The sequence below is a fragment of the Bubalus bubalis genome, chromosome 1, assembly GCF_019923935.1.
Source record: "Bubalus bubalis isolate 160015118507 breed Murrah chromosome 1, NDDB_SH_1, whole genome shotgun sequence".
NCBI classification, from domain to species: domain Eukaryota; kingdom Metazoa; phylum Chordata; class Mammalia; order Artiodactyla; family Bovidae; genus Bubalus; species Bubalus bubalis.
The window spans coordinates 102,098,117-102,122,413 of record NC_059157.1 but is presented as its reverse complement, the minus strand read 5'-3'; the positions used below and the strand labels follow the sequence as shown (position 1 = coordinate 102,122,413).

Below are 24,297 nucleotides of genomic sequence, written 5' to 3'. Positions count from 1 at the left end.
TCATCAATGAAAAGCACAAAAACATGGCACCAAATGGTCTACAAAAAGGACATTTGTTTACAGCATGAGAGCAAAACAAGATGCTAGAGCACTGTCTTGTTCAACCTCAACTGAGAATATGAATGTCCACTGAGTGACTCAAAATTTTCACTGTTCTGTGCTCACCTGTCCATCAATGACTGCATGACAAGTATTGATTTTAGGTTTACAAAGGTTAGTGATTAGGTAGAGTCACAAATATGGACCCCGTGAATAATGAAGATCAACTGGAAATTCTAGTATCACTGGAATTTTTATTGGGGTTGAGGTGTAGCTATAGGTCAATTTGGGAAAACAAAAATCTTAAGACATAGTTTTTACAACAGAATTATATATTTTAATGAGGAGATCTTATTTCTACTTTGTGCTAACCCATTAAAAATCTATCACTAAGAGATTTTTTTCCTTTTTTTGCTAAAATTTCAGCAACTACTTAAATATTATATGTTACACAATCTAATTTAAGCTGTGCCTTTGAATCTTGTGTGCAAAAGGTGGTGGGGAGCCTAACAGCACCAGAGTTCACCCCCAGAGCAGAGGATAGGGTTGGAAAGTCCAACTTCAACTGGCAATGTCCAGGTGCTGAAGAAGCAGGAGGAGGGGAACTGCCAGGGATTCATGTGGGCTACAGAGGCACGGTAAGTGAACTCATGATTGCATGTTGAAGGGCCAATTTTCTCTTCTCAACCTGCAAATGGCTAAGCAGTAAAGATGGGAACGAGTGCTCCAACTCCATTTCTTCTAGATGGGACCATGGTGCAGCATTGTCTTTAATCCATCATCTGAGATTTGTTCTCTCCTGCACTCCACTCTGAGTCCATCTCATATTTTCATGATCCTAAGTGTGTCCCATTGCTAAATGGCCGGCATGCAAGCCCCAGTCCTGAGACTAGCCCCATCAACTTTAATTTTTTGCATCTTATCCCTGAAATTAAGAGATTATGTCAGAAAATTAGGCAGCAGTTTGGACAAAAGAAACCCTTTACATGGAGCATATTAGAGGCTGGGTGGATGGGGACACCGTCCCTGTGATGAGGATGACCTTGCCACACCCACATGGGGCATTCACCTCACCAATTAAGCCAAAATCCAATGTGGCATTTGCCAAGAAGACCCATATGCAAATAATTAGAGTTCAAAACACCAGAGCAACTGAGCCAAAATGTCTGACAGCAGTAAAAAGAACAGAATACGTTTAACCTATTTGATGAAAAATAAGATTTTTTTTTAAAGAAGAAAATCAGAAAACATACAGATTTTCCATAGTTTGGATTTTCACACTGTGGAAAAAACATGAAGAAAATGTCTTTGCTTATTTCTGAATTACAGTTATTCATTCAGAGCATCAGTTTACTAATGTGGAAGATTAAATAAAGATACATATAGAAAAGCCTTCCTTAAATTATAATTCATTCATTAAAAGGCAGTTAGTTTGATGGAAGCTATTTTCCCTGAACCGGAACCTGTGTTTTGCTGTCACCAGTACTGAAAAGAAATACTTACTCTCTGCAGCATCATTATTAAATTATTCTTTTCTTTCACAAAATGATCTTGTTCTCTTTGAGCCTGCTGGACAATGTGATTAGCTTGCTTTTTCAATGCAGAAATTTTTTCCTGGAGGGAAAAAAACCAACCACAGAAAGATGTACATTAGCCACTTATGGGTTTGTTGTCTGTCCTGGAAAAGGGAAAAGAAGTGTTTATAACTAGAAGTGCAGTGACCATATTTCACTGATGTTAGGTGTGGTTTTTGCAACCCCATGAACTGTAGTCCGCCAGGCTCCTCTGTCCATGGGGATTCTCCACTCAAGAATACTGGAGTGGGTTGCCATGCCTTCCTCCAGGGGATCTTCCCAACCTAGGGATTGAACCCAGGTGTCCCACAGTGCAGGTGGATTCTTTTGCATCTGAGCCACCAGGGAAGCCCAAGAACACTGGAGTGGATAGACTATCCCTTCTCCAGGGGAACTTCCTGATTCAGGAATCAAAATGGGGTCTCCTGCACTGCAGGCAGATTCTTTACCAGTGGAATACCAGGGAAGCCCACCCAGTGTTAGGTACGCAGTTATTATTATCCAGACTGTGAAGCAGTTTCTTTGAACTCAAAAGCTCAAGGCTTTTCTTTACCTAAGACCAAGTGATTTGGAATATATTTCAGGGATCCATAAGTCAATGGGAAATCTTGTTTTAGAACATAAATGAATTTCTGACTTCACCTTGGGAGACGCCTCATGGGAAGAAAAACAACGGAATTTCTTGTTTAAACTGAAAGTGTCACCTTCTCCATTGTCCTTTCTCTCAATTTTATCGGTTTAGTACAGAGCACTGGGGTGATGATTATAAATTTTGGAACAAGAGATGAATTCTGGACTCGACATCTGGGTGCTCAGGGTTGGGTGGAGGCAGTCACTAGCATAGCATTCCCCAAGGCTGCTTCTAATAGTAATAAGCTATCAGCCAGCTTTGAAAACTATTGGGTCTGGAAACAGAAATTCCAAAAGAGTTTTCAACAAATTATTTTAAATCAAGTTACTATGATTGCAAAAGCAAATAATTTAAAATAAATATCTAGATTTCTGATTTTCTCTACCTTGGTATTCACGTAAAAGAATCAGACATTCATAAATACATTTACAGCATCAGGTAACACTAACTATACCAAGTCTCACTTTATCTAGTTCGGAGCATCAGTTGGCATGCACGTGGCAGGCTCCATGATCTGCCAAATATAACAAAACACACAAAGATATTCAGATATAACAGATATACAGACAGATGGACACATGCTATAGCTATATTAACAATCACTATTGTCTCATAGCCAGGGCTGCATATATTTTGACTTTTTACATTGAACAACACCTGGTAAAAGTACCTTTCTAGTAACAATGTTCCGTTGATACTCAGCCACTTCACGCAGGAGCTGCTGGGTCAGGTTCTCCTTTTCCTCATCTAGACGGCTTTCACGCTCAAGCTGCTGGAATTCCAGGTCTTCAAAGTGTTTGCTCTCAACATCCAGTAGGTCGGCATCCTTTGGAGAAAAGGGAATGAAAACAAGACACACGAGAATGGCTGCAGCCTTCTTAACGTGAAGAAAAAATTAATAAAAGCAGAAAGTCCAAAATATCTTTGCAGTTACAACACTGACCAGGATTAGAACATGATAATCATCTCTTTGGAGTTAAACTCCAGAGTGGTGACTACGATGAAACTGAAAGGAACTGCGGTAGGGGTGGGAGGGGAGCATTTATTTCACCATTGGTTTTAGACTGTTGTTTGGTTGTAGGAATTCTTGCTTTAACTCTACCAGGTGGCTTTAAAATGGATCATGAAATATAAAAAGAATGCAATAAAAAACCTAAATATTATCTGCAGACCAAAGGTGTAACATAATCTCTTGAGAAACTTATTTTTCACAAATTTTCAGATGAAATCAGACTTTAGCATAAAGACTAAATTCAATATTTCAAAGTTGCTTACTATAAAAAATAAAAGATTCAGGGGATAGGGTGGGAGGTGGGAGGGAGGGGACCTATGTATACCTATGGCTGATTCATGTTGATGTATTGCAGAAACGAACACAATATTATAAAGCAATTATCCTTCAGCTAAAAATAAATATATTAAAAAAATAAACCTTAAAAAAAAGATTTAAAAGTTGGCATACATAACAGATCAGAGGTCTCTAAGGGGAATATATGTATCCCAAATGACATATAACACAAGGCACTGGGATGTGAGGAAGAAATATTAGACCTTCTTTATGTTTATTTTTAGTTTTCCCTTTTCTTTTACAATTTCTCAATAAATGTTCTCTAATGTACATACAGGTAAAGTAATATATGTAAGATTATTTTAAATGAATATATATATTTTGAGCATGCATACATACATATAATACATGTATTTATAACGTTATATGACCTATATGTATGTACATATAGGAATGCATGCTCAAGTAATTTTAGTGAAGGGAGAAGTCATCAAAAACATTTGAAGACTGGAGTTCTTATATGGGCTTCTGTCAATCCCTTAAAATTGTTTACAAACCTTCTTACTAGAAAGAGTAGGAGCCACAGTGTTCATAAAGCACAAAGACTGACTCAAAAGGTTAAGCGGTGCTAGCCTAGGAATAAACTTCAGGACATTTAAGAACAAACAGAAATCATAAAAATCAGTCCAGAAGAGGCATTCTCTAACCTCTGAGATGTCTGAAGACAGGGGTGAAACCAGACCTGAGCAGAGGCTGGTGCATGTGGTATGAATTGTTCTCCCATTTACTCAGAGAAAACAAAAAGCCTCCTGATTTGGGGAGCCTTTGACAGAACCATAAAATGTGGTATGTATAGAAGATTCTTTTTAAATATATAATTTATAAATAATTAATGACCCCCCCAAAAACAGGCAGCTGGGCTATGTGACTCATAGCTCTAAGTGCCAGGGCATTTTTTTCAATCAACCCATTAAAAAGAGTTGGATTTTGTGTTGTTCTTTCTCAACCCTTTATCAAGCATAGTAGAAAACCTTCTGTATATGCATGTGTGCGCACACACACACTATATAGTATGCATGTATAATATGATATATATATTTTAGAAAACATGAATTTTTGCCTAGCTAAAAAATTTATGACATTTTGGTTCCACTTGTTTGACTTGGTAAGAATAGAATACTAGATTTCTAATTTATATTTATTCAAAACTTTGATACAGTTTCATGTATTTTGGCATCTAGTATCACTGCTATGTCTAGAAAGTTTATTATCTTAGTGATGTAAAAAAAATTGAATGAGGATTGAATCTTTTAATTCAATTCCGAAAATATAAAGAAATACTATCTTGGTTTCAAAAAACAGGAAAATAAATGTGACACAGTATTATTAACTCAAGCACAGATTCCATTCGAATTTCCAAAAAAAAAAAGAGTTGGATAAATCTGTGATAAATTAGGTCTATTATCAGTATTTAAACACACTACCCCCTCCTCTGATTTTCATGTAAGTGATAAATTAAATATTTTAATTAAATGAAATATTTTCCTATCTTCTGGAATTAATTTTATTCTGAGGATGATTCACAAAAGGACTATTAGCTACCATGAAATTACAACCAGCACTATAGCAACAAGACTATTATGCCAACACAGACAGTGGATTCTCAAAGCCCAAGAACAGAAAAAACAAGGTGAAAAACACATTCAGCACTTCTCACAACTTCTTTACATTTTAATTGGCCAAATGTAAAGCAGTTTTGGTTTCAAGTAACTGGGTGATATTTCAAATTTATCAGAGATTTCATGCTTATAACTTCTACAAGAATTAATGAATTTGGACCAAATCTAGTTGTTCCTAAAGGAATTAAGATGTAACTCTAATGTTATGTCTTAAAACAAAATATCTGCAGTCTTAAAACATCAGTGATATATTTATTCACAGAAGCTTCCATATTCAAGTTTTTAAAGACTTTCAATTAAACTTGGCCTGTGGCTAAAGGTTATTGAGACAAAAATTTTAATAAGGTTTCTTTTTTGTTTGTTTATAAAGAATCTTCACTCAAAGTGGGCATATGGCTCACAATATATACACTACGCTGGTAAATTGCTTGCCCCACATCTGGTTAATATGCAACATGTGTTATTGTAACCACATGAAGGTCAAAAAGTCACCAATTTATTTTTAGTAAATATTTAAACCACTGTATGAAAATAATAGCACACTAGGCAGGAAAGTTTAAAATTAAACCTAAGCTCAGCACTCAGATTCCTCTGGTGTAATCATCTGATCAAGTTATCTAAAGCATTGAAATGTGTGTATATAAACTTACACTGTGGAAGAAAAACAACTTGGGAGGGGAAAAAAAAACTGTTACAAGATTTTAGATAAGAATAAGTATTCAAGAGATGGAATTTAGGGGCAGGAGTAGTTTAATTGAGCACAGAATAATATATACAGGAAGCTCTAAGTCAAGTGTGTGACTAGTTGAATGAAAATTTTAACTAAACTTCTCCACTAAAAGAATATGACAAGTTTTTACTGGCTGCAAGTTCAAAGGCCAGGTGTGAAAGGAAATAAAACAGATGTGTTAAAGAAAATTCAGTGAAAGTCATTTTTTCTTCCCAATAACATTTTTTTAGAATGTGTAGCTAGTGGTAAAGAACCTGACACTAATACAGGAGACTTAAGAGACGTGGTTTCGATCCCTGGGTCAGGAAGATCCCCTGGAGAAGGATATGGCAACCCACTCCAGGATTCTTGCCTGGAGAATCCCATGGACAGAGAAGCCTGGCAGGCTACAGTCCATAGGGTCACAAAGAGTCAGACACAACTGAAGTGACTTAGCACGCAGCATGCATGGCAGAAGTTTACGTGCACGACTTTGTTTTCTTTGCTTTCTTTCAGTAGAGGAACTGAAAGAAGAGATTAGATATGGTATGGCCAGGAGATACTACAAGAATAGTTTTATGACTGCTCAAGGCCAACTCTGAAAGCAAGTTTATAAACTTTTTAAGAGTGTGTTACTATTTCTCTGTCTTTATGCACTATATTCAAAAACTCTTTTGTATACTTTTTTGAATTGGAAAAAAGACAATGAAAATTGTCTAGTACAAACTTCTCATTTTATACATGAGGATACTGAGGCCCATAGAGGTTGAATGACTTATCCAAGAGTAAAGGATAAACTAATTGTGGACCTAGTGAGGAAAACAGAAAAGATCTCCTAATTGTAGATATCACTGTGTAGAATTTTTTTTTAAATCAAGAGACCAAACTCAACCATTCAGCTGAACAAACATCAAAACACAAGAAAACTATCCTAGCCAGGCCTCTGCTGGCAAAGGAAAGGCTCATTTATCTTCAGCTTTTTTTCTCATATCACTTCTATGATTTGACTGGTAAGCCCAATTATCAACTACATTAAATCACAGGCCATGAAATCAACATTGGATGAAAACTGTATTCTGCCTCTAAAGCAATGACTTAGGAGTTAAGAAGCCCAGTCATAAATCCATAGTGTTGTATGCACAAAATCATTTTACAGTTTTGGCTCACATATTTGAGATTGCATACAGGCTAAGAAAATTATTTTCTTCCTATTCATTCATTTTCTCTTGTGTCTGATTTGTCACCTAATGAAGTTAGTTGTAATAAAATCAACATTACTGAATTTAGCTTAAATGCCTTGGGGAAAGCTCTGTAATGAAGTGCTATTCTGGAGTGTTTGCAGTCTGAAGGGAAATGAGTTGTGATAACACAGGAAGCTCCAGTATGAATGGACTTCTCATAAAGTAAGTGAACTTTTTACTGATTAAGCCAAAGGACTGATGAAGAGTCATTTTGATCATTGTCCATCTCTAGAAAACAGAATTAGTATTTCTCTTAATATCAGGTGAACAGAAGCTAGCACAAGCCAGTTTCTCTCCTAAGGAAAGGGGTTTTATGATAAAAATTTTGCAGTCTGCTTGGAAAGGAAGAGGAAGGAGTCTTTGCCTTCGATTAGTGGAATAGGCTGTCTGCATCATTTCCTTTCATCTTTTGTAGTCAAAATCCTTGGAACATACAGAAATTTATGAGTTATCTTATAGAATCTAGATTAAGCAAACTAATTATATTATGCTTGACTCCAAGTTATTAATAGAATTTGCCAATTTTTATTTGAATATTTATAAAGAATATAAGCAATAACTAGATAACTAAAGGAAGGGAAGAACAAAATGCATAACCATGTTTCTGACTCTAAATAAAGCATTATGGTGACTGTGTAAAATCTTTAGCAATAACGAAAACTGAAAAATAGTGAACAAATATAAAAAAATCAGTTTCCCAATCTCTTTTGTGAATTGGCATAAACACATAAAAAAAAAAACTACAAACTAAAATAATTTTAGAAATACTTTTCTTTTTCCAATCATTTTTATCATAAGACTTTCAGCGAATTGGGACACTGAGGGACAGGAAGTTTTATCTTTTTACAGCAAATTAAGCTGTATACAATAAAATCAATGAAGGGGAAGAAACAGTTTTGAAATCTTTTTTATCCAACATTGTACAAATTACAAATATTAGAATTGTTAAGCTGTAGTTAACTTGTCTGTACTGGTTTCTTTCTATACTGAAAGATTCTTTCAATCTGTGTAATACATTGAAAAGCTTCAACTATAAATTTTCATAACCTAGTGATACTCAGGGCTATCAAACATTTTTGTATTCAAGGTCATCTTAAATATTTTCAAGGGTATACTATCTTAACTGATTTTTACCAAGTTGCCCATTTCCAAGAAGGCACAAACATAGTAATATGAGTAAAACTAGTTTTTCCTACACCTGTGGAATCATAAAATGTTACTTATTTAGGACAAATTACTATTATACTCCTTTAGAGATCCATAACTATTAATGACTGACTCCCCATAGTCACAGCCTATCTGGGCTGCTGTTTAGAGCAAACAACCCAGCTGTCAAGAGGCTATGAAATATGAAGTGGTCTTCCTAGTGTTTGCAAAACTATCCACCTAGGAAGACAGGTAGCAAGGTCGTTTCAACACTGCCAGTATTAAAGATTGAAGAACAGCCTGATAAAATTCAACTAGAAAATCTATGCTGCATAAAATTTTAAAAAATTATGAAGCCTGAATATTGAATGCCCTGCATCTTGGGTCTTGTTTGATTATGTGATCATGCTAATGAGTTCAATGACACTAAGAATAAGAAAGGAAAAGAAAAACAGAATGATAAGAGGTGGTGGGGAGCAAACCAGAGAATAGAAAAATCTGTGCACAGGAGTATAAAATTAAGCTGGCGGGGGAAAAAAATTCAAGGGAAATTAGTACTCAAGATGCAGTAGAGAATGGAATGCAGGAAACAATGTCAGCTGATTTAAATGCTACGGTCTTGCTGGTTACATTTCAGTGACAGCTCTCTTTTGTTTCAAAGAAGGACTTGAAATGTTTTTGCATTATTAATGAGGTGAAGGATTACAAGAAGGAATTTTATAACTGATTAGCAAGGAATAATATGTACTGTCAGCATGCATATTTCTATTTAAAACGTTATCTAATGAACAGAGTTTATGCAAATTTATGCTATGTGAAGGAGGGAGTCAAAGGTAAGTGGAACTTAATTGAAAAAAAAAAAACAAAAAAACAACTAGCACATTCCTGTTTGCTACTGACCCTCTTCAGTTGTTGTTGTAACTGTTCCCTCATGGACTCAGGACAATTGTCCAGCTGGGTCTTCTGCTCGGAGTAAAGCTCCTGAAGCCTCTCTAGTTTTTCCCTTTCAGCATCAAGCTTTACCTTCTCCTGAAGTTCAGAAATCAGAAAATAGAAGTTACCTTCACACCCCAAGCAGGCGTTAGTGAACATTTCCCATGGATAACACAAATAAACAAACTCACAAACTCCAGACATCCTAGGAATGTAGAAACATATCTTGTTAGTGATTAAGATAAGGGGGGTCTAAGTGGAAGTAAAGACAAGGGGCCCCATTTCTTCATTCTCCAAACCCAGCCCACTCCATTGGGTGTTGGCACTAATCCCCGTCTTTCCTTCCTCCCTTCCTTCCTGCCACCATGTTACAAAAGCAGGGGAAGCAACGGTCATGTTGGTCAATGGTGAACAAAGAACAAAAGAAATGCCAACCAAATTCCTAAGATAGCCCTGCAAAGAGTCACTTGCCAGGGAACCAAACAAAGGATGGCCAGTATTTACCTTGAGCACAGTCAGAGTCCAATTTGCTGAAGGCATGTGTTAAGCAAACTTTGGAAACTATTTAAATTTTGTTCTCAGGTTAGAGGCATGTTAGGTGCATAAGTTGATACTCCAGTCATCTAGAAGTTTCAGCTCTTTGGCAAACCTCAGAGCTTAAGCAACTAGAAAATCTGCTGTCAAGGAGATCATCTAGTTCAGACATTGAAAGAGATAGTAAAAATGCAAGGTTGACAAAGCAGCAAAAGGAAGACTTGTTAGACAGTTTAGATACACCAAAGGTGTGACATTTATTGTGGAGATAAGGACTTCCCTACAAAGACTGACATAAAAAATTACTGAAACGAGGACTATGGAAAAAAAGTAAAGGAGTCAGAGAACACAAGAGAAAAGAGAAGATAGCACTACCTCCCTCCCAGTCACACACTCCAAAGTGACCTTGGATGTTTTCCAGGGTGTAATAGGCAAATACTGTGATACACTATTACACAGTCTTATAAGGCTGCCTCTTAAACTGAGAAACAAAGCTCCAGTCTGTTCAGTGTCAGTTTTCCCATCTTAAGTTCCTTTTATGATACTCTGGACCCTTGAAGTAACTTTCAGATCTAATTGTCCCCTTGTATAATCTCAGCCTAAACTAAAGCGCTTCAGTGGAATGGTAGCACCACCAAGAGTTGAGGTGTGTGTGCTCTGTCGTATCAGACTCTGCCACCCCAAGGGCTGTAGCCCGCTAGGCTCCTCTGTCCATGGGATATTCCAGGCAAGAATCCTAGAGTGAGTTCCAGTTTCCTTCTCCAGGGGATCTTCCCAACCTGGGGATCGAACCTGCATCTCCTGCATTCGCAGGCGGATTCTTTACCACCTTTAGGGAGCCCTCCTTTAGGTTACTCACTTTCAGTGGTGCTACCAGAAAAGCTGCATTCTGTTTTACATCTCCCTGCTTCTGTCACTGTTCCCTGCTCCTTTGATAAGCAAAATACCACCACTTGACTTTCTTATGTTCACTATTGATTTGGTAGAAATAAAGCTGGCTTCCAAGCATATTACAGAAAAAAATTTTTTTGAAAGATGAAGATTTGAAGTAGCCCTATAAATTTATACTGCTTTCATTTCTTCATCCAAATGGTCAGGATTTCCTATGTAAACATACGTGTAAATTCCTTATAAAAGATGTTATATTTTAAGTCTAAAACTATATGACATCAATACCTACATCAGTGCACTTGAGTCTCCACTTTTGGCTTACATTTTTAAATTTTGAGGGTATTTTAGAAATGTATATTTTGATTTAAAAGAGCTTTTCTAAAAATGATTAAATCTAGAAGTCATAAAACTGAGACTCTTACCTCATATATCAGCCTAAAAATGATTCTACAACTTAGACTTTAGCAGACAATCAAGAAAGTTTCCTAAAAGGGAACTTCCTGGCAGCTCAGTGGTTAGGACTTGGTGCTTTCACTGCCAAGGGCCCAGGTTCAATCCCTAGTATGGGAATTAAGATCTCACAATAAAAAAGAAAGGAAGTTTCCTGAGTGTGAAGCATGCTCACTATGCACAGCTGCTGTGTAGGAGTGAGAAAAAGCAATGGTGTCTTTCACAGAATAAAGGATTCTCAAGTGTTACCTCACAGAAAATTGAATACACTAGTACCAGTTAGTCTTTAGCTTCAGAATTAATCATTTTTTCCCTTAATAAAACCAACAATACAGAACACTTGTTGTCTTTTGGCTAAGAAAATGTTCTATTTCCCTTACTTGCAAATCAAAGATTGCCCTATTACATAGCAAAAGAATTTTATCCACAAAGAGTTCTGTTTCTAGGTACTGTATCATCAGAATTTGCACCCATTCCAGTTCCAAACAGAAAGGTAAACAAATAAGAAAATTATTTATTCCAATCAAATAGCAAATGTACAAAGCCCTAAGATTTAAAATCATATATGATAGAAAACACTGAAACATCTAATATGAAAAGGCCTAAAAGACAGGTCTTAATTCCAAAGAAATAACCCAACTATTCCGCTAATGCTCTCAATTTTTAAACTGTTAATAATAAGCACAAGTAAACAACTAGTAAAACATACTTTGTGTCTACATAGTGCCTTCCTTCTGAGGTGCTCAAAACGTTTGGCAATTCCACATAAGGAGGCGGTTACAAGAATTACGCAAGCGGGCACCATCAAAACCGCCTGCGGCTTCTCTGTGGTTATCAGAAGTGCTGTGGCCACTACCTCGGTCTCAGAGCGAAAGCTCAGTGGGGCTAAAGCTAGGGCAGAGGAAGTCAGGGGAAGGATGAAAGAGGCACTAGTGGCAGATGGGCCAGGCTATAAATCACAGGGGGCGCAGAGGTGATATCACTCCTACAAGAGCCAACAGTAGACCAACAGCTGAGCCAGAGAGAAATTAATATACCTCTCTTCTAATTATTGTCCAGGAAGTTTTCAAAGAAAAATTAGCTCTAGGCAAGCGGTTGATTAGAGCTGAAAGTATCACCTTCTACAGTGAAGGTAAAATAGTGGGACATATTACATGACATTCCAGGGTTCGGGGAGTCTAGCTTTTTACATGCAACATATTAACACCAGGTATCATCCTCATTCCCCAGATTCAAACTGGTAACGTCACCTATTTTAATTACTACAGTGCTATTTTCTCTTTTTAATTTAAATTTTTTATTTTCTATTGACTATAGCCGATTAACAATATTATGACAGTTTCCAGTGAACAGTGAAGGAACTCAGCCATAGACATACACTTATCCATTCTCCCCTAATTTCCCCTCCCATCCAGGCTGCCACATCACATTGGGAGACAGCCCATTTTTTCTTAGATTCATAAATCCATTTTCAGGAAATGAATGATTTAAACTGCATTTTTAATATTTTTAACAAATTTCAATTATTTTGTTGAAAGAATAAGATTAATCTGTCAGGAATTAGAACAGTCCAGGAAGATGCAGATGTACAGGGGGGATTTATTTAAAAAAGACCAGTACATGACTTCCCTAGAGACATGGCTGCCTCCATTGTTTTCCAATTGCCTTGTCTTCTCTACATGGACTGGCAAAAATCCAGTTGGGTCATAAATTCATTGCCAGATTCTGCCTATTTTGCGTATTGAAGACTGATGTTCTTAAAGTGTATATAGGGCCAAAGGTAAATTTTTCACCAGCAAATGAAAGTAAAAAGCGCTGTATAGAGTTGGGCTTACATATGCTTTCCCAGTGAGTTGTTCATTCACTCAGCCAATAAATATTTGTAAACGGACTAGACAAAGAGAAAAGAAGTAAGTTGATCACTGTCCCTATGAAGTACAATCTAGCTAGTTCTGTGCTTATCAGCCCTGACCACATTAGAATACACTGGGAGAGCTTTTAAATATACTATTTCCCAGAGCTGTAAGGCTACGGATGAAACATTTAAAAAACGTCTCCAGGTTTTCTTATATGCAACCAGAATCACTGATTCAGCCAACCAGAATAATGTGAGAGCCAAAGAACTACAAAACGAACTAAAATTTGATTTCTGGGATGAAGACTTAGGACAAAATACAGAATCCATCAAAATTTGTTCTGAAGGTATTTGACCTTAGAACCTTGCCTTCATAGTATAAAAGTCCTCTCTTACAAGTAACATTCCAAATGTAAAGTTTTTACTTTTAGATTAAATGCCTCAAGTAAACCCCTCTTCCCAAAAGAACTGTAAGATTCCAACATCCAAAATGCTTTCAAAGAGGAAAGACAAATTTTAAGATCAGAAGTAAAATGACTCTCTTCTAATCATACCAATGATCAGGAGAAGGTATAAATTTACCTTAGTAATTTGAACATGTACACAGGAGTTGCCAATAATCTTGAATAAACTTAAAAATCCAAGACTTTATTTTGTCAGATCTCTGGTTAAAAGACAACAATAAATTTTCTCTAAGTTGTAGTCTCAAAGGAAGGAACTGAAATTTAACTCGCTGGCTCTATTATAATTTCACTACTACACAGAAAATTTTTGAACACCAATAAAAACATAATTTTACTACATCTAACTAATATTTGGTTTGAGTTTACCCTGTAAAGATGCCTACTTCATTAGTTTATAGGGTTGCCAGATAAAATAGAGGAAACCCAGTTAAATGTGAACTTATGATGAACAACAAATGATTTTCTAAATGTATGGTGGTGGTTTAGTTGCTAAGTCATGTCCGACTCTTCTCGAGTCCCATTGACTGCAGCCCGCCAGGCTCCTCTGTCCATGGGATTCTCCAGGAAAGAATACTGGAGTGGGTTGCCATTTCCTTCTCCAGGGGATCTTCCCGACCCAGGGATCGAACCCAGGTCTCCTGCATCACAGACAGATTCTTTACCATCTGAGCTACGAGGAAAACCTGCTTTTAAATATAAGTATGTTTCAGATGGGGCTTCCCTGGTGGCTCAGCAAGTAAAGAATCCACCTGCAATGCAGGAGACTGCCTCGATCCCTGGGTTGGAAAAATCCCCTGGCAGCCCTAAATCTGGCAGCCCTATTAGCTTGATAAAGGTTTTCTGAAAAATTAAAATTCATATTTGTGATTTCCAAAGTATTCAGCACAGAATCCAGCAAAATAGGTACTGAAGCCATGTTTCTTGAAACACTGTGTCAAGTTTGCAACTGATGTACAGATACGTTAAAATTCATAATACCTAAGCTAATAATTTAATGTATCCTTTTATTTATTTTTGTCTGTGTTGGTTCTTAGTGGCTGAGCATGGGCTTTTTCTCTGGCTGTGGCAAGCAGGGGCCACTCTTCAATGCAGTGTGAGGGCTTCTCATTGCAGTGGTTCCTCCTGTTGTGGAGCAGAGGCTCTAGGGTGTGTGGGCTCAGGAGATGAGGCTCCCAGGCTCTACAGCACAGGCTCAATAGTTGTGGAGCAGGGTTTAGTTGCTCTGCAGCACGTGGGGATCTTCCCAGACCAGGAACCAAACCTGTGTCTTCTGCATTGCTGGGGGGACTCTTTATCACTTAGTCACCAGGGAAGCCCCTCTAAGCCATCATTTTTAAGGGTGCATGGGTGCGAGCTCAGTCACTTCAGTTGTGTTCAACTCTTTGCGAGTCTCTGAACTGTAGTCCACCAGGCTCTTCTGTCCATGCAGATTTCCCCAGGCAAGAATACTGGAGTGGGTTGCCATGCCCTTCTTCAGGGGATCTTTTCAACCCGGGATCAAACTCAAGTCTCCTGTGTCTCCTGCATTACAGGCAGATTCTTTATCACTGAACCACCAGGAAAACCCCCTCTAAGCCATCATTTTTGAGGATGGTCCATTCAAAGTCCTCTCCATACACCTTCCAGTCTCTTTCCTTCCAGTTCCTAAACCACATGGGGAGGTTTAAGAGGCATGCATTCTCAGAAGTTCAAGATCAGGCAATTGTTTTAGAGCCAAAATTACTTATCTGAAATTTGTAAGGCCAAATGTGTTCTAGGTTTCAGAATATCCTGCATTTAATAGAGGTAACACAGTTTATAAAGCATATACTGTATGGCATTTTCAGTGAGGTCTGGGGCAATACCCTATAATCAAATATACTTCTATTTCTGCTGCTACTTATGAATATTCATATCAAGTGTGAATATCAGTCCAAGTCAAGTTTTGCAACCATAAGTTTTGATGCCAACCTTATTAAAAAAAAAATGTTTTCCCCTACAAAACTTTTCAGAATTATAGAGGAAAGATCATGGACCTATGTCCATAGATGGTAATTGTTGAAAACCCTCTTGAGAGGCACATTCTTATATTATTTTCAGAGGATTTTTTTTTCTGTTGATTTTTGACATATTAATTGCACAATTGATGGATGTTTAGTGTAGAAAACACTGGAAAATCAGAACACTATGAATTTATGTAATCAAACAATCATCAGGAAAAAAAATCACCCTAATCTGGAATCCTGTTCATTTAATCCCCAAATCCCACAATATATTTCCACTTCCTCTAAACAGGGAGCTAACTTTGAAACGTAAGAAAGAGGCACGGGAAGGGCTGGGTCTCTTCTGAACACTGCCTGTAACTTGGCAGTGACTCTGCACCCAACAGGTATTAACACTTTGCATGGAATTTTAGGCAGGCTCAGTCTTCTCCTGGCTCAGAAGGAAGGATGGGGAGGAAGTAACAGGTACTTTGGCAAGACGATAATGGAGAATACAATTAACCACTTAAGATACGAGGTTTATTACAGAAACATTAGCCAACTAATTGAAGGAAATTTCACTCAGGAACACGCTGCATGGCATGGAGTGATTTAAGCTTCAGCTGCCACATTTAAGTGTGTTTAGCTACAAAAGTATGCAGACCAGGATTGCTACAAAGTCTCACAGTCTATCTGTGTGAGGACAGATCTTTAAACAGAAGGATGGTTTGAGCTTTGTGATGACCCATCTGGGTGATAGGAAAGACTTCAACAAGACTATGTAAGCAAAGCCTTTCCTTAACCATTTTATTTAATTTCAGTACAACTAATTTTTGATTGTCATATGCTCAGGGGCAGGAATGAGAAGATAATCCAAAAATAGAGACACTGAAAAGCTATTTTCGGTTCTGAATTTTTTATGTTGTCATAAATAGACAAAGACAGAAGGGAAATGGACATAAACAAATGCAGAAATACATCCAGCAGTCCAAATGAGGCTTTGCCTTTAGAGAGCGGAAGCGCTGGGGGAGGGAAGCCGTTCCATCTCTGCCCAAACTGAGTTTCACGGTTCTGGTGGCTTCCCAGTCACCAAGCCCATCAAACTAAAATAGTTTTCCAGTGCAGAGGTTAACAACAAGTGTCTCTCCTTTCTCTTGCTCTAAGAAAATACTACGGCTTTATGTTTACTGCTTCAAATAAATACCCCCTTTGAGTTGGTGTTCAACCCTGATCCTTCTATTTGTTTGGGGTTCATCCAAGCTCATAGAGACTCTACTTGTGATGTGGCCACTCTCTGAGAATGCAACAGGCAAACGGCCTTCAGCTTAGAGCCACCTGGAAACAGGCACACTGATGGGCTTGACAATGGTACCCATAAGGGCAATGAAAGGGCAGTCCAGGGAGCTACTGCAAACATGTATTGTACATATATGCATATGTACATATATGTGTGTGTGCACACACATGTACACATATATGTACATGCACATATATATACACAACACATATATGTATGTATATATATTCAACAAATACATAATTAAAAACTGTCTATATTTTATGTTGTATATATTATTATGTCTGTATTTTATATTTTGAGCTTCCCTGGTAGCTCAGAGGGTAAAGAATCTGCCTGCAATGCAGGAGACCTGGGTTCAATCCAGGAAGATCCCCTGGAGAAGGAAAAGGCTACACTCCAGTATGTCCTGGAGAATTCCATGGAGTCCATGGGGTTGCAAAGAGTCAGACACAAGTGAGCATAGTATAGTACCATATAATAAATAGTGGTCACCTATGAAACACATCAATTTATACTAAGCACAGAAAACAGAATGATAGTTCCCAAATAAGCTAAAAGAAATAACATTAAAGTCTGATCTTGAGAGCCAAGGAAACAATGTCGATAATTTCACACCAGGATTTGAACTCTCATGCGATGTTAAACTTTTCTCCTATGGCTCCAGGCCTTGTCTCCAAAAAATGAGAGCCAGGCTTTCAGGATGTGCTGCCGACATCTGAATTGAAGTTTGCCCAACAGGGATATCTTTCCAGGTTTTGGTTTTCTCATTCCACCGTTTATATCTGACAGCAGCAACAGGTGTATGGGAAAGGAAACGAGATCCAAAAGGGTAAAGGCCACTTCCTTCTTCTGTCTTACGCCCTGGCTCGACAAGCCGCCTGGCATGAGCACTTGGACAGACTATCCCAGCTGTCCTGAAACTTGGCTGCACGTAGCTCTTAAGCAGGTGTTTGGCTCCACGTTTCTGTTCAGACTCAGCCAGGACTCGCCGTTAGCAGAAGATCCAAGGACAATATTCCCCAAGAATACTGGGCGGTATTCTGGCACCTCTTATGAGCTGGATAAACAGTGGATAACAGTGCCTGCCTCTATTTCACAGGCTAGAGAGGGAAATACATATCTAAAAAAACCAAAACAAATATAAATGATAAAATGTGATTTGTGAAAGGACTGATAGAACAACAGAGAGCATACCATCTGAGCTGGAAAGGGCTGGTAGAGTTTTTCTGAAAAACTAACACTGAGCTCAAGCCTTGAAAGACAGAACCAACCAGACACAGAATATGGGAAAGGAGATTCCAGGCAAGGCAAACTGATAGGCAAGGGACCTTGGCAGGGGCAGAGGGTGGGGTGGATCTTTGAACAAATAGAAAGAAGGCCACCATGTGAGTGATGTGAAGAGGGGAGAAAAGTAATAGAAACAGGACAGATAAGGAATTTAGGTTCATATAAAATACAGGGGAATACAAACCAGAATGATGTGACCTAATTTATATTTTTTAAAAGTCACACTGGCTGCTGTGAAGAAAATGGGCAGAAGGGAAGCAAATGGAAATGGAACTCAAAAGGAAATGTTGATGATTTTGAAGAGAATGCTATTAGGGGAGATGCAGAGAAGTTAAAGTAATTGAAAAATGGCATTGTAATCAATTAGAAGTGGGGTTGATAGAGAAAGAAATATCAAGATCTACTTCCAGGTTTATGTTTGGGCATATAGGTGTATAAAGATGCCATTTCCTGGTGGGAAAACTAGAGGAAAAACAGGAATGGAAGTAGGGGAGGTGTATGGAAGGCAAGGGGAAAGATGAGATCAAGAGTTCAGTTACGGGGTGTTCAGCTGGAAATACCTGAGAAATCTCTCAGTGGAGATATCAGTTGGGCTACAGGATATGAGTCAGAAGTTCAGAAAAAGGTTGTGGACTAAAGACATACATTTGACAGTAACCAGTGCATACAGGTTATTTGAAGCTATGGCTATAAAAGAATGTGAAAATACAAGAGAAGAGAGCTCTCAACAAGAGATGGTGGGTGTTAACTAGACATACTGTGGAGATCATTCCACAGTGTACACAAATACTGAATAATTATGTTGATACCTGAAACTAATATAATATCATATGTCAATTACACCTCAATTTTTAAACAAAAAAGTGAATGAGTCAAGGCATATATCTTAATTCAGACCAATGAGAGGGCATGGAATTTTTCTGTTAACTTCTGGGAAAGTTTGATCTTACTTAAAAAAAAAAAGGAGAAGGTGGTTCAGATCAGAGACAGTCTTAACAACTGGCTGGGCAGAGGCAGAGGAAGAAGCAAGGGGAACTCAGATGGAAATGTCAGAGAGAAAAGTAAGAGGACAAGGAAAGCCAGAAGAGTGAGGTACTGGAGGCAAAGAGGTTGGGTAGGGGGTGATGCCTGGGAAAAGAGTTGTCCCTTATCTTGAATGCTGAACAGAAGTGTGCTCATAAGAGGGCTGAAAAGCACCCAGTAGGTGGGTTAGGCTGCACTAAGGTAGTAGTATGAACAGGAGCAATTCTGACGGAGCAGTGGAACAAGAATGGGAGGAATGGCTACCTGAGCAACAGATCATACAGTGTACTGAGGAAACTGAAAAGCACAGCTATGCTGAAGAGAAACTAGCTAAGATAGTCGCTGGAAGGAACTTTATTTTTAAATAATAATAATAAATTTGTTTGTTTTTTAAATTTATTTATTTTAATTGGAGGCTAATTACTTTACAATATTGTGGTGGGTTTCGCCATACATTCACATGAATCAGCCATGGGTGTACATGTGTTCCCCATCCTGAACCAATTTTTAAAAATAATAACGTTGGCATACTGGCAGTACAGGTCCAGTAAAGAGGTAGTGGATGGGGGGAGCTGGGAACAGAAGGACCAAAAAACCTCTAGATGGTGGAATGGTACCCTGGGCACATCCAAAGGGACTGGTCTTTGTGGGGAAAAGAGCCTTCCTTGGGCTTCCCAGGTGGTGCTAGTGGTAAAGAACTTGCCTGCCAATGCAGGAGACATAAGAGACTCGGGTTCAATCCCTGGGTCGGGAAGATCCCCTGGAAGAGGGCATGGCAACCCACTCCAGTTTTCTTGGCTGGAGAATCCCATGGACAGAGAGGTCTGGCGGGCTACAGCCTGTGGGGTCACAAACCGTCAGACATGACTGAAGCAACTTAGCATGCACACACACGAGCCTTTCTTTGTGAGGATGAAATGCTCTAATTTCTAAGTGAAGTAGGTGGTGAGATCATCTCAGAGCCAAGGGGAGGAAATTGGACTAGAAGTTTGAACAGAGTGAAGGTATGAAATAGCCATGCCATAAAACAGCAGAGTAACTTTATTTGAGAAACAGTGATGCTGCCAAGAGGTATTCAGTCTTATTTGAGTTTGGTTGTCAAGAATATGCAGTAACATCATCTAGGCCAGTCTGCTTTCACTTCCCTCATTCTCCTCTGGACTCTCTCACCCAAAGCCAGTTTCTGTCATTTTTCATACCATGTGATGACAGACAATAATCCCACCTTCCGAGACCAACTAATCCCCTAACAGCTGCGCGAGCTGGTTCTATACTTCAAGCCCCCACTGTCCCCTCTCTTCAAAATAATAATAGGAAGGATACAATAAAGAACAATAATGTAAGTAGCCTCCTCTTTGTTCCCACCCATGTTACTAGAGTTCCATCTCCACCTTAGTCTGGAGAATATAACACAACTGGCCCTGAAAAGTGAGATTTAGCACTCACTCAACTGACTTCACTTTTGTGTATAGAATTTATAGGCTGTGTCATATGTGGGTTACACAAAGACAAACAACTACTCGGACGGGGAAGGCAGACAGGTTCACAGAGAATCTGATACCCCATTCCTATGTCCCACAAGCTTTCCAGTTTGACATAAACATAAACAGTAAAATACTAGTAAGCACCAAAACAAAGACACCTGATGCCTCCAACAAAAGTTCCTTGCTGTATCAGTGCAGAATCTTTGGAAACCATAATATTCCTGTTTGGCAGAACTAGATGATCAATGATTTCATATGGTTTTGAGCTTTTAAAGAAAAATATGTCCACTACTCAAATGGATTCTTTACTGTTTCAAAGTCTGGAGCACAAAGGCACATATATAAACTTTACCATGAAAAAGATGTGCAGTTTAACCTTGACAAGCAGGCAACCAAGAAATTGATATGTAGCTTTTAATCTGACTTTAATTTCTGACAATATCTTTTTGAGCTCACCCTCTGGCACCAAGATCAAATGCCATTATTTATAGGTTTCAAACAAAGAGAAGCTTAAAAAGGAAGCCACATGCAGCAGAAATCCTCTCCACATATTAGCAGTGGAATTTACTCAAACTGAAATTATTTTTCTTTTTCTCAGTTTAGAGGAGAACTCGATGATCAAGAAAGAATGTAAGCTCATTTGTTTTTGTTTTTTTTTCAAATTGTAATTTTAATTTTTAATTTAGGCTGAGTTTAGCTGTAGCTGACTTAGAATTTAGGATGACAGTAAATGAAATATTTTCCAGAAGAAATAAACAGAAAACAACAACAACAACAACAAAAACCAAAAACCCAACTACTACCTTGAATTCTAAAAACTCCAAGTAATTCTTCATATTCCCTAGGAGGGATCAGCTAACATTTAGGCTATGGCCTAAAACGTGTAAGTAAAACTTTTTCCAAAATAAGTGTCAACTGTATTTCATAGTTTTCACTTGGCAGTGTGTGAGGATCCCCTGAAAACCCCAATGTATTTTTCTAAGAGCGGTGCACTTGCATTGAAGCCAATGGCAAGGCAAGACAGATGAGATGAACGGTTCCCATTCACCTTTTTAATACACAGAAAAATGAAAAGAAATGAGGCAACCATATTTGAATATGCTTAAGCCATCCTTTCAGGGCACCAGTAGTAAAGAAGTTCCAAAGTACTAAAATGATTCTTTAAAAAAAAGTGGAATCAGAAGAGCAGAAAGGCTAATGGCAAAAAGCAATTCACTCATCTCACGAGGGATAAACTGCCACAAATATCAGCTCAAAAATTAAGCAGGTTCTACTATCTCAGCATCAGCTGCTCTGTACCTGACAGTTCTTAGTCTGCAACGACTTACCTCATCTGAAGACTTTTTTCTAGTGTCACTGTCTCCTGGAACATGACACACAAATCCAAAACCACAATTTATACAACATTTAAATTTAATCAATGGGACCACCATTTTGCCCAAAAAATTTGTATGAAATATAATTTTCTTTTTACCTTGGTCTTTTCACCAACAATGTTCTTTTCCAGTTCTGTGATTTTCCGGTTTAGATGATCCAAAATCTCCTTCTCTTTCATAAGTTCAGTTGTTTCTGATTTTTGTTCTCCATCCAAGAGAGCACATTCCATATCCAGCTGAAGACACAAACAAAGGTCAGACATGTTTCACCTTCAGGGAAATTTCCAGCTGCCTCCTTTAAAGGTGTATTTTTAACAGGTACAAATGGCAAAAAGTACTACTGTTATCAGTCAGATTATGGAGCCCAGAAAACACTCCAGAGAGTCCATGCGAGACTCAGAATTCTTATATGAGAAAGTAGGGAGGCCAGAATATACTTGCTAAGAACACTGGCTATCTTTTAATTTAATTTTTCTATGATACCCTCCCCGCCTTTTCGCTTACTTCTCAAGGTAATTTTGCCTATTTGCTTAGATTCAGGCTCAAGTGTGAACCATCTTGAGAGCAGTCACTATCTCTGTTTGTCCCCAGAGCACAGAAAGTGAAAACTACACTCAGTCCATCAAGCAAGCACTGCATTTCCAGCAATGCCAGCAGGAGGGGCTTCCAGGGTCTGTACATGACAGATGAGCATTCCCTTCCACACACGGGGGCTGTCTGCATCAGCTGTGAGAACAGACATGAAGATCCTTCCTGGGCAGAATGAGCGCCTCCTTCTCACTCCATGGAGGTATGAAAAAATCACCCTTTTCTTTAACTGTAGTTATACTGTATATGTGGAGAAGGAAATGGCAACCCACTCCAGTGTTCTTGCCTGCAGAATCCCAGGGACCGGGGAGCCTGGTGGGCTGCTGTCTATGGGGTCGCACAGAGTTGGACACGACTGAAGTGACTTAGCAGCATCAGCAGCAACATACTGTATATGTCTGTCTCCTTTAGAGGTTTGCAAACCTCCGGAAAGTAAGGTCTATGATTGATTCACATGTAAATCCCTCCATAGTGCCAAGATGATACTCAACTCATACTTAACATGCTTATAAAAATGTTTGTTGGATTTGAGCTTAAATGTCTAAATATATGGTACCTCAGCTGATAGATCTTGAAGCAGGTCAGAAAGCATACACCAGTTAAGACAAAGTCAGTTACATAACATATATTAAAAATGGCTTCCTATGTTTATCTCATTGGATGAATAAAAATACAGAAAGAAGAAACATTTTAAAAAGGCAATTATATATACCCCATGTATATACCCATTCCATAAATATTTGCTCATGTTGACCTCTAAGTATTCTGGCCCATCCAAGGCCTGTGCCCTAAGAGGTATTGATATATTTAAGCTAAAGGAAAGACTGGGAGAGGGTAATAAGTGAACTCGTGGTTTGTACCTCTCTGGAAGATTCCTCCATCTGGTCATTTATATCTTTGATTTTTTGTTCAAGTTCTTCAAGGTTGTTCAGAATTGCTATCCGGGTCTCTTCCATCGCAGTCAACTCCTGAATCCTTTGTTCTTCACTTATACCCTCTGGGGTCTGTGATTAATCAACACATAAAAGGGCTAGTACACTTCAGTGCCAGAATTTCCCAGTTAATAAAGCAGTCACAAGTCTAGCATTTCACAGTCTGTGTCTATTTGAACTCTAAAAGCATCCCTGTGACTGTTTACTTGGAACTCTGCATGGTCCCAGAGACCCCCAGTAGATAGCGTCTCAGGTAAGCTTCTACAAATCAGGTTCAGTGAACAAATTCATGTCCTTTTAAAACCAAAATAACTAAGAGGTAATATAGATGAGGAAGCTGTAGTCCACAGAGATTGTAGTGACTTCTCTCAGGTTACAGATAAAGTTTGGAGTGCAGAGAACTAGAATCTAGAGGACACTTCTGACATCTTCCTCAGGAATGTCTCTTGGGCACTCTGCTACCTTCATTACAAGCTCCATGTTCTCTCCCGTCTCCAAGGGAATACACATCCTACAAGTCTGCAGAATTTCTGCTGGGTCCCACTGCTAGGGCTATCTGCAAATGAGCAATCCTTCTTATTTATATTCTTTCCAATACAAGATGGTAAATGGGGACATGGTATTTGGCCCCACCTCCCTGATATGTTCCATAAAGTTAATAAGCAGGACAGTATTACTTTATTACTTGGGCAACCCTCAAAATGATTTAAAATTACACAATTAATACCAAGTTACTTCATGTTTCTGTTTTTGCATTAGCACACTACTTATTACTTACCACTTAGCTATGTACTGATGAAGACACTAACCGGGCCAATGAGCTTTCATGACATGAGATAGGATACTGGCCATTATTCATAAAATTATGTCATGGAAAAACTGACATCCTTCACAAGGAATGAGAAAGTTAGC

The 24,297-nt window shown here is 38.4% G+C and overlaps 1 protein-coding gene across 12 annotated transcripts in view; it reads right to left on the bottom strand.

Moving 5' to 3' along the window:
* PHLDB2 (pleckstrin homology like domain family B member 2) overlaps nucleotides 1-24,297 on the bottom strand; it is a 244,882-nt gene that overhangs the window by 37,724 nt on the left and 182,861 nt on the right. For 10 of the 12 annotated variants that reach the window (XM_045165464.1, XM_045165485.1, XM_045165487.1 and 7 more), the window contains 5 exons: nucleotides 23,314-23,457; nucleotides 21,964-22,101; nucleotides 9,208-9,336; nucleotides 2,915-3,070; nucleotides 1,543-1,653 (listed from right to left, as the gene is read on the bottom strand). In XM_045165464.1, the coding sequence (XP_045021399.1) occupies nucleotides 1,543-1,653; nucleotides 2,915-3,070; nucleotides 9,208-9,336; nucleotides 21,964-22,101; nucleotides 23,314-23,457 (678 nt within the window). The remainder of the gene's footprint in view (nucleotides 1-1,542; nucleotides 1,654-2,914; nucleotides 3,071-9,207; nucleotides 9,337-21,963; nucleotides 22,102-23,313; nucleotides 23,458-24,297) is intronic. The other 2 variants (XM_045165477.1, XM_045165486.1) reach the window with 1 other exon arrangement.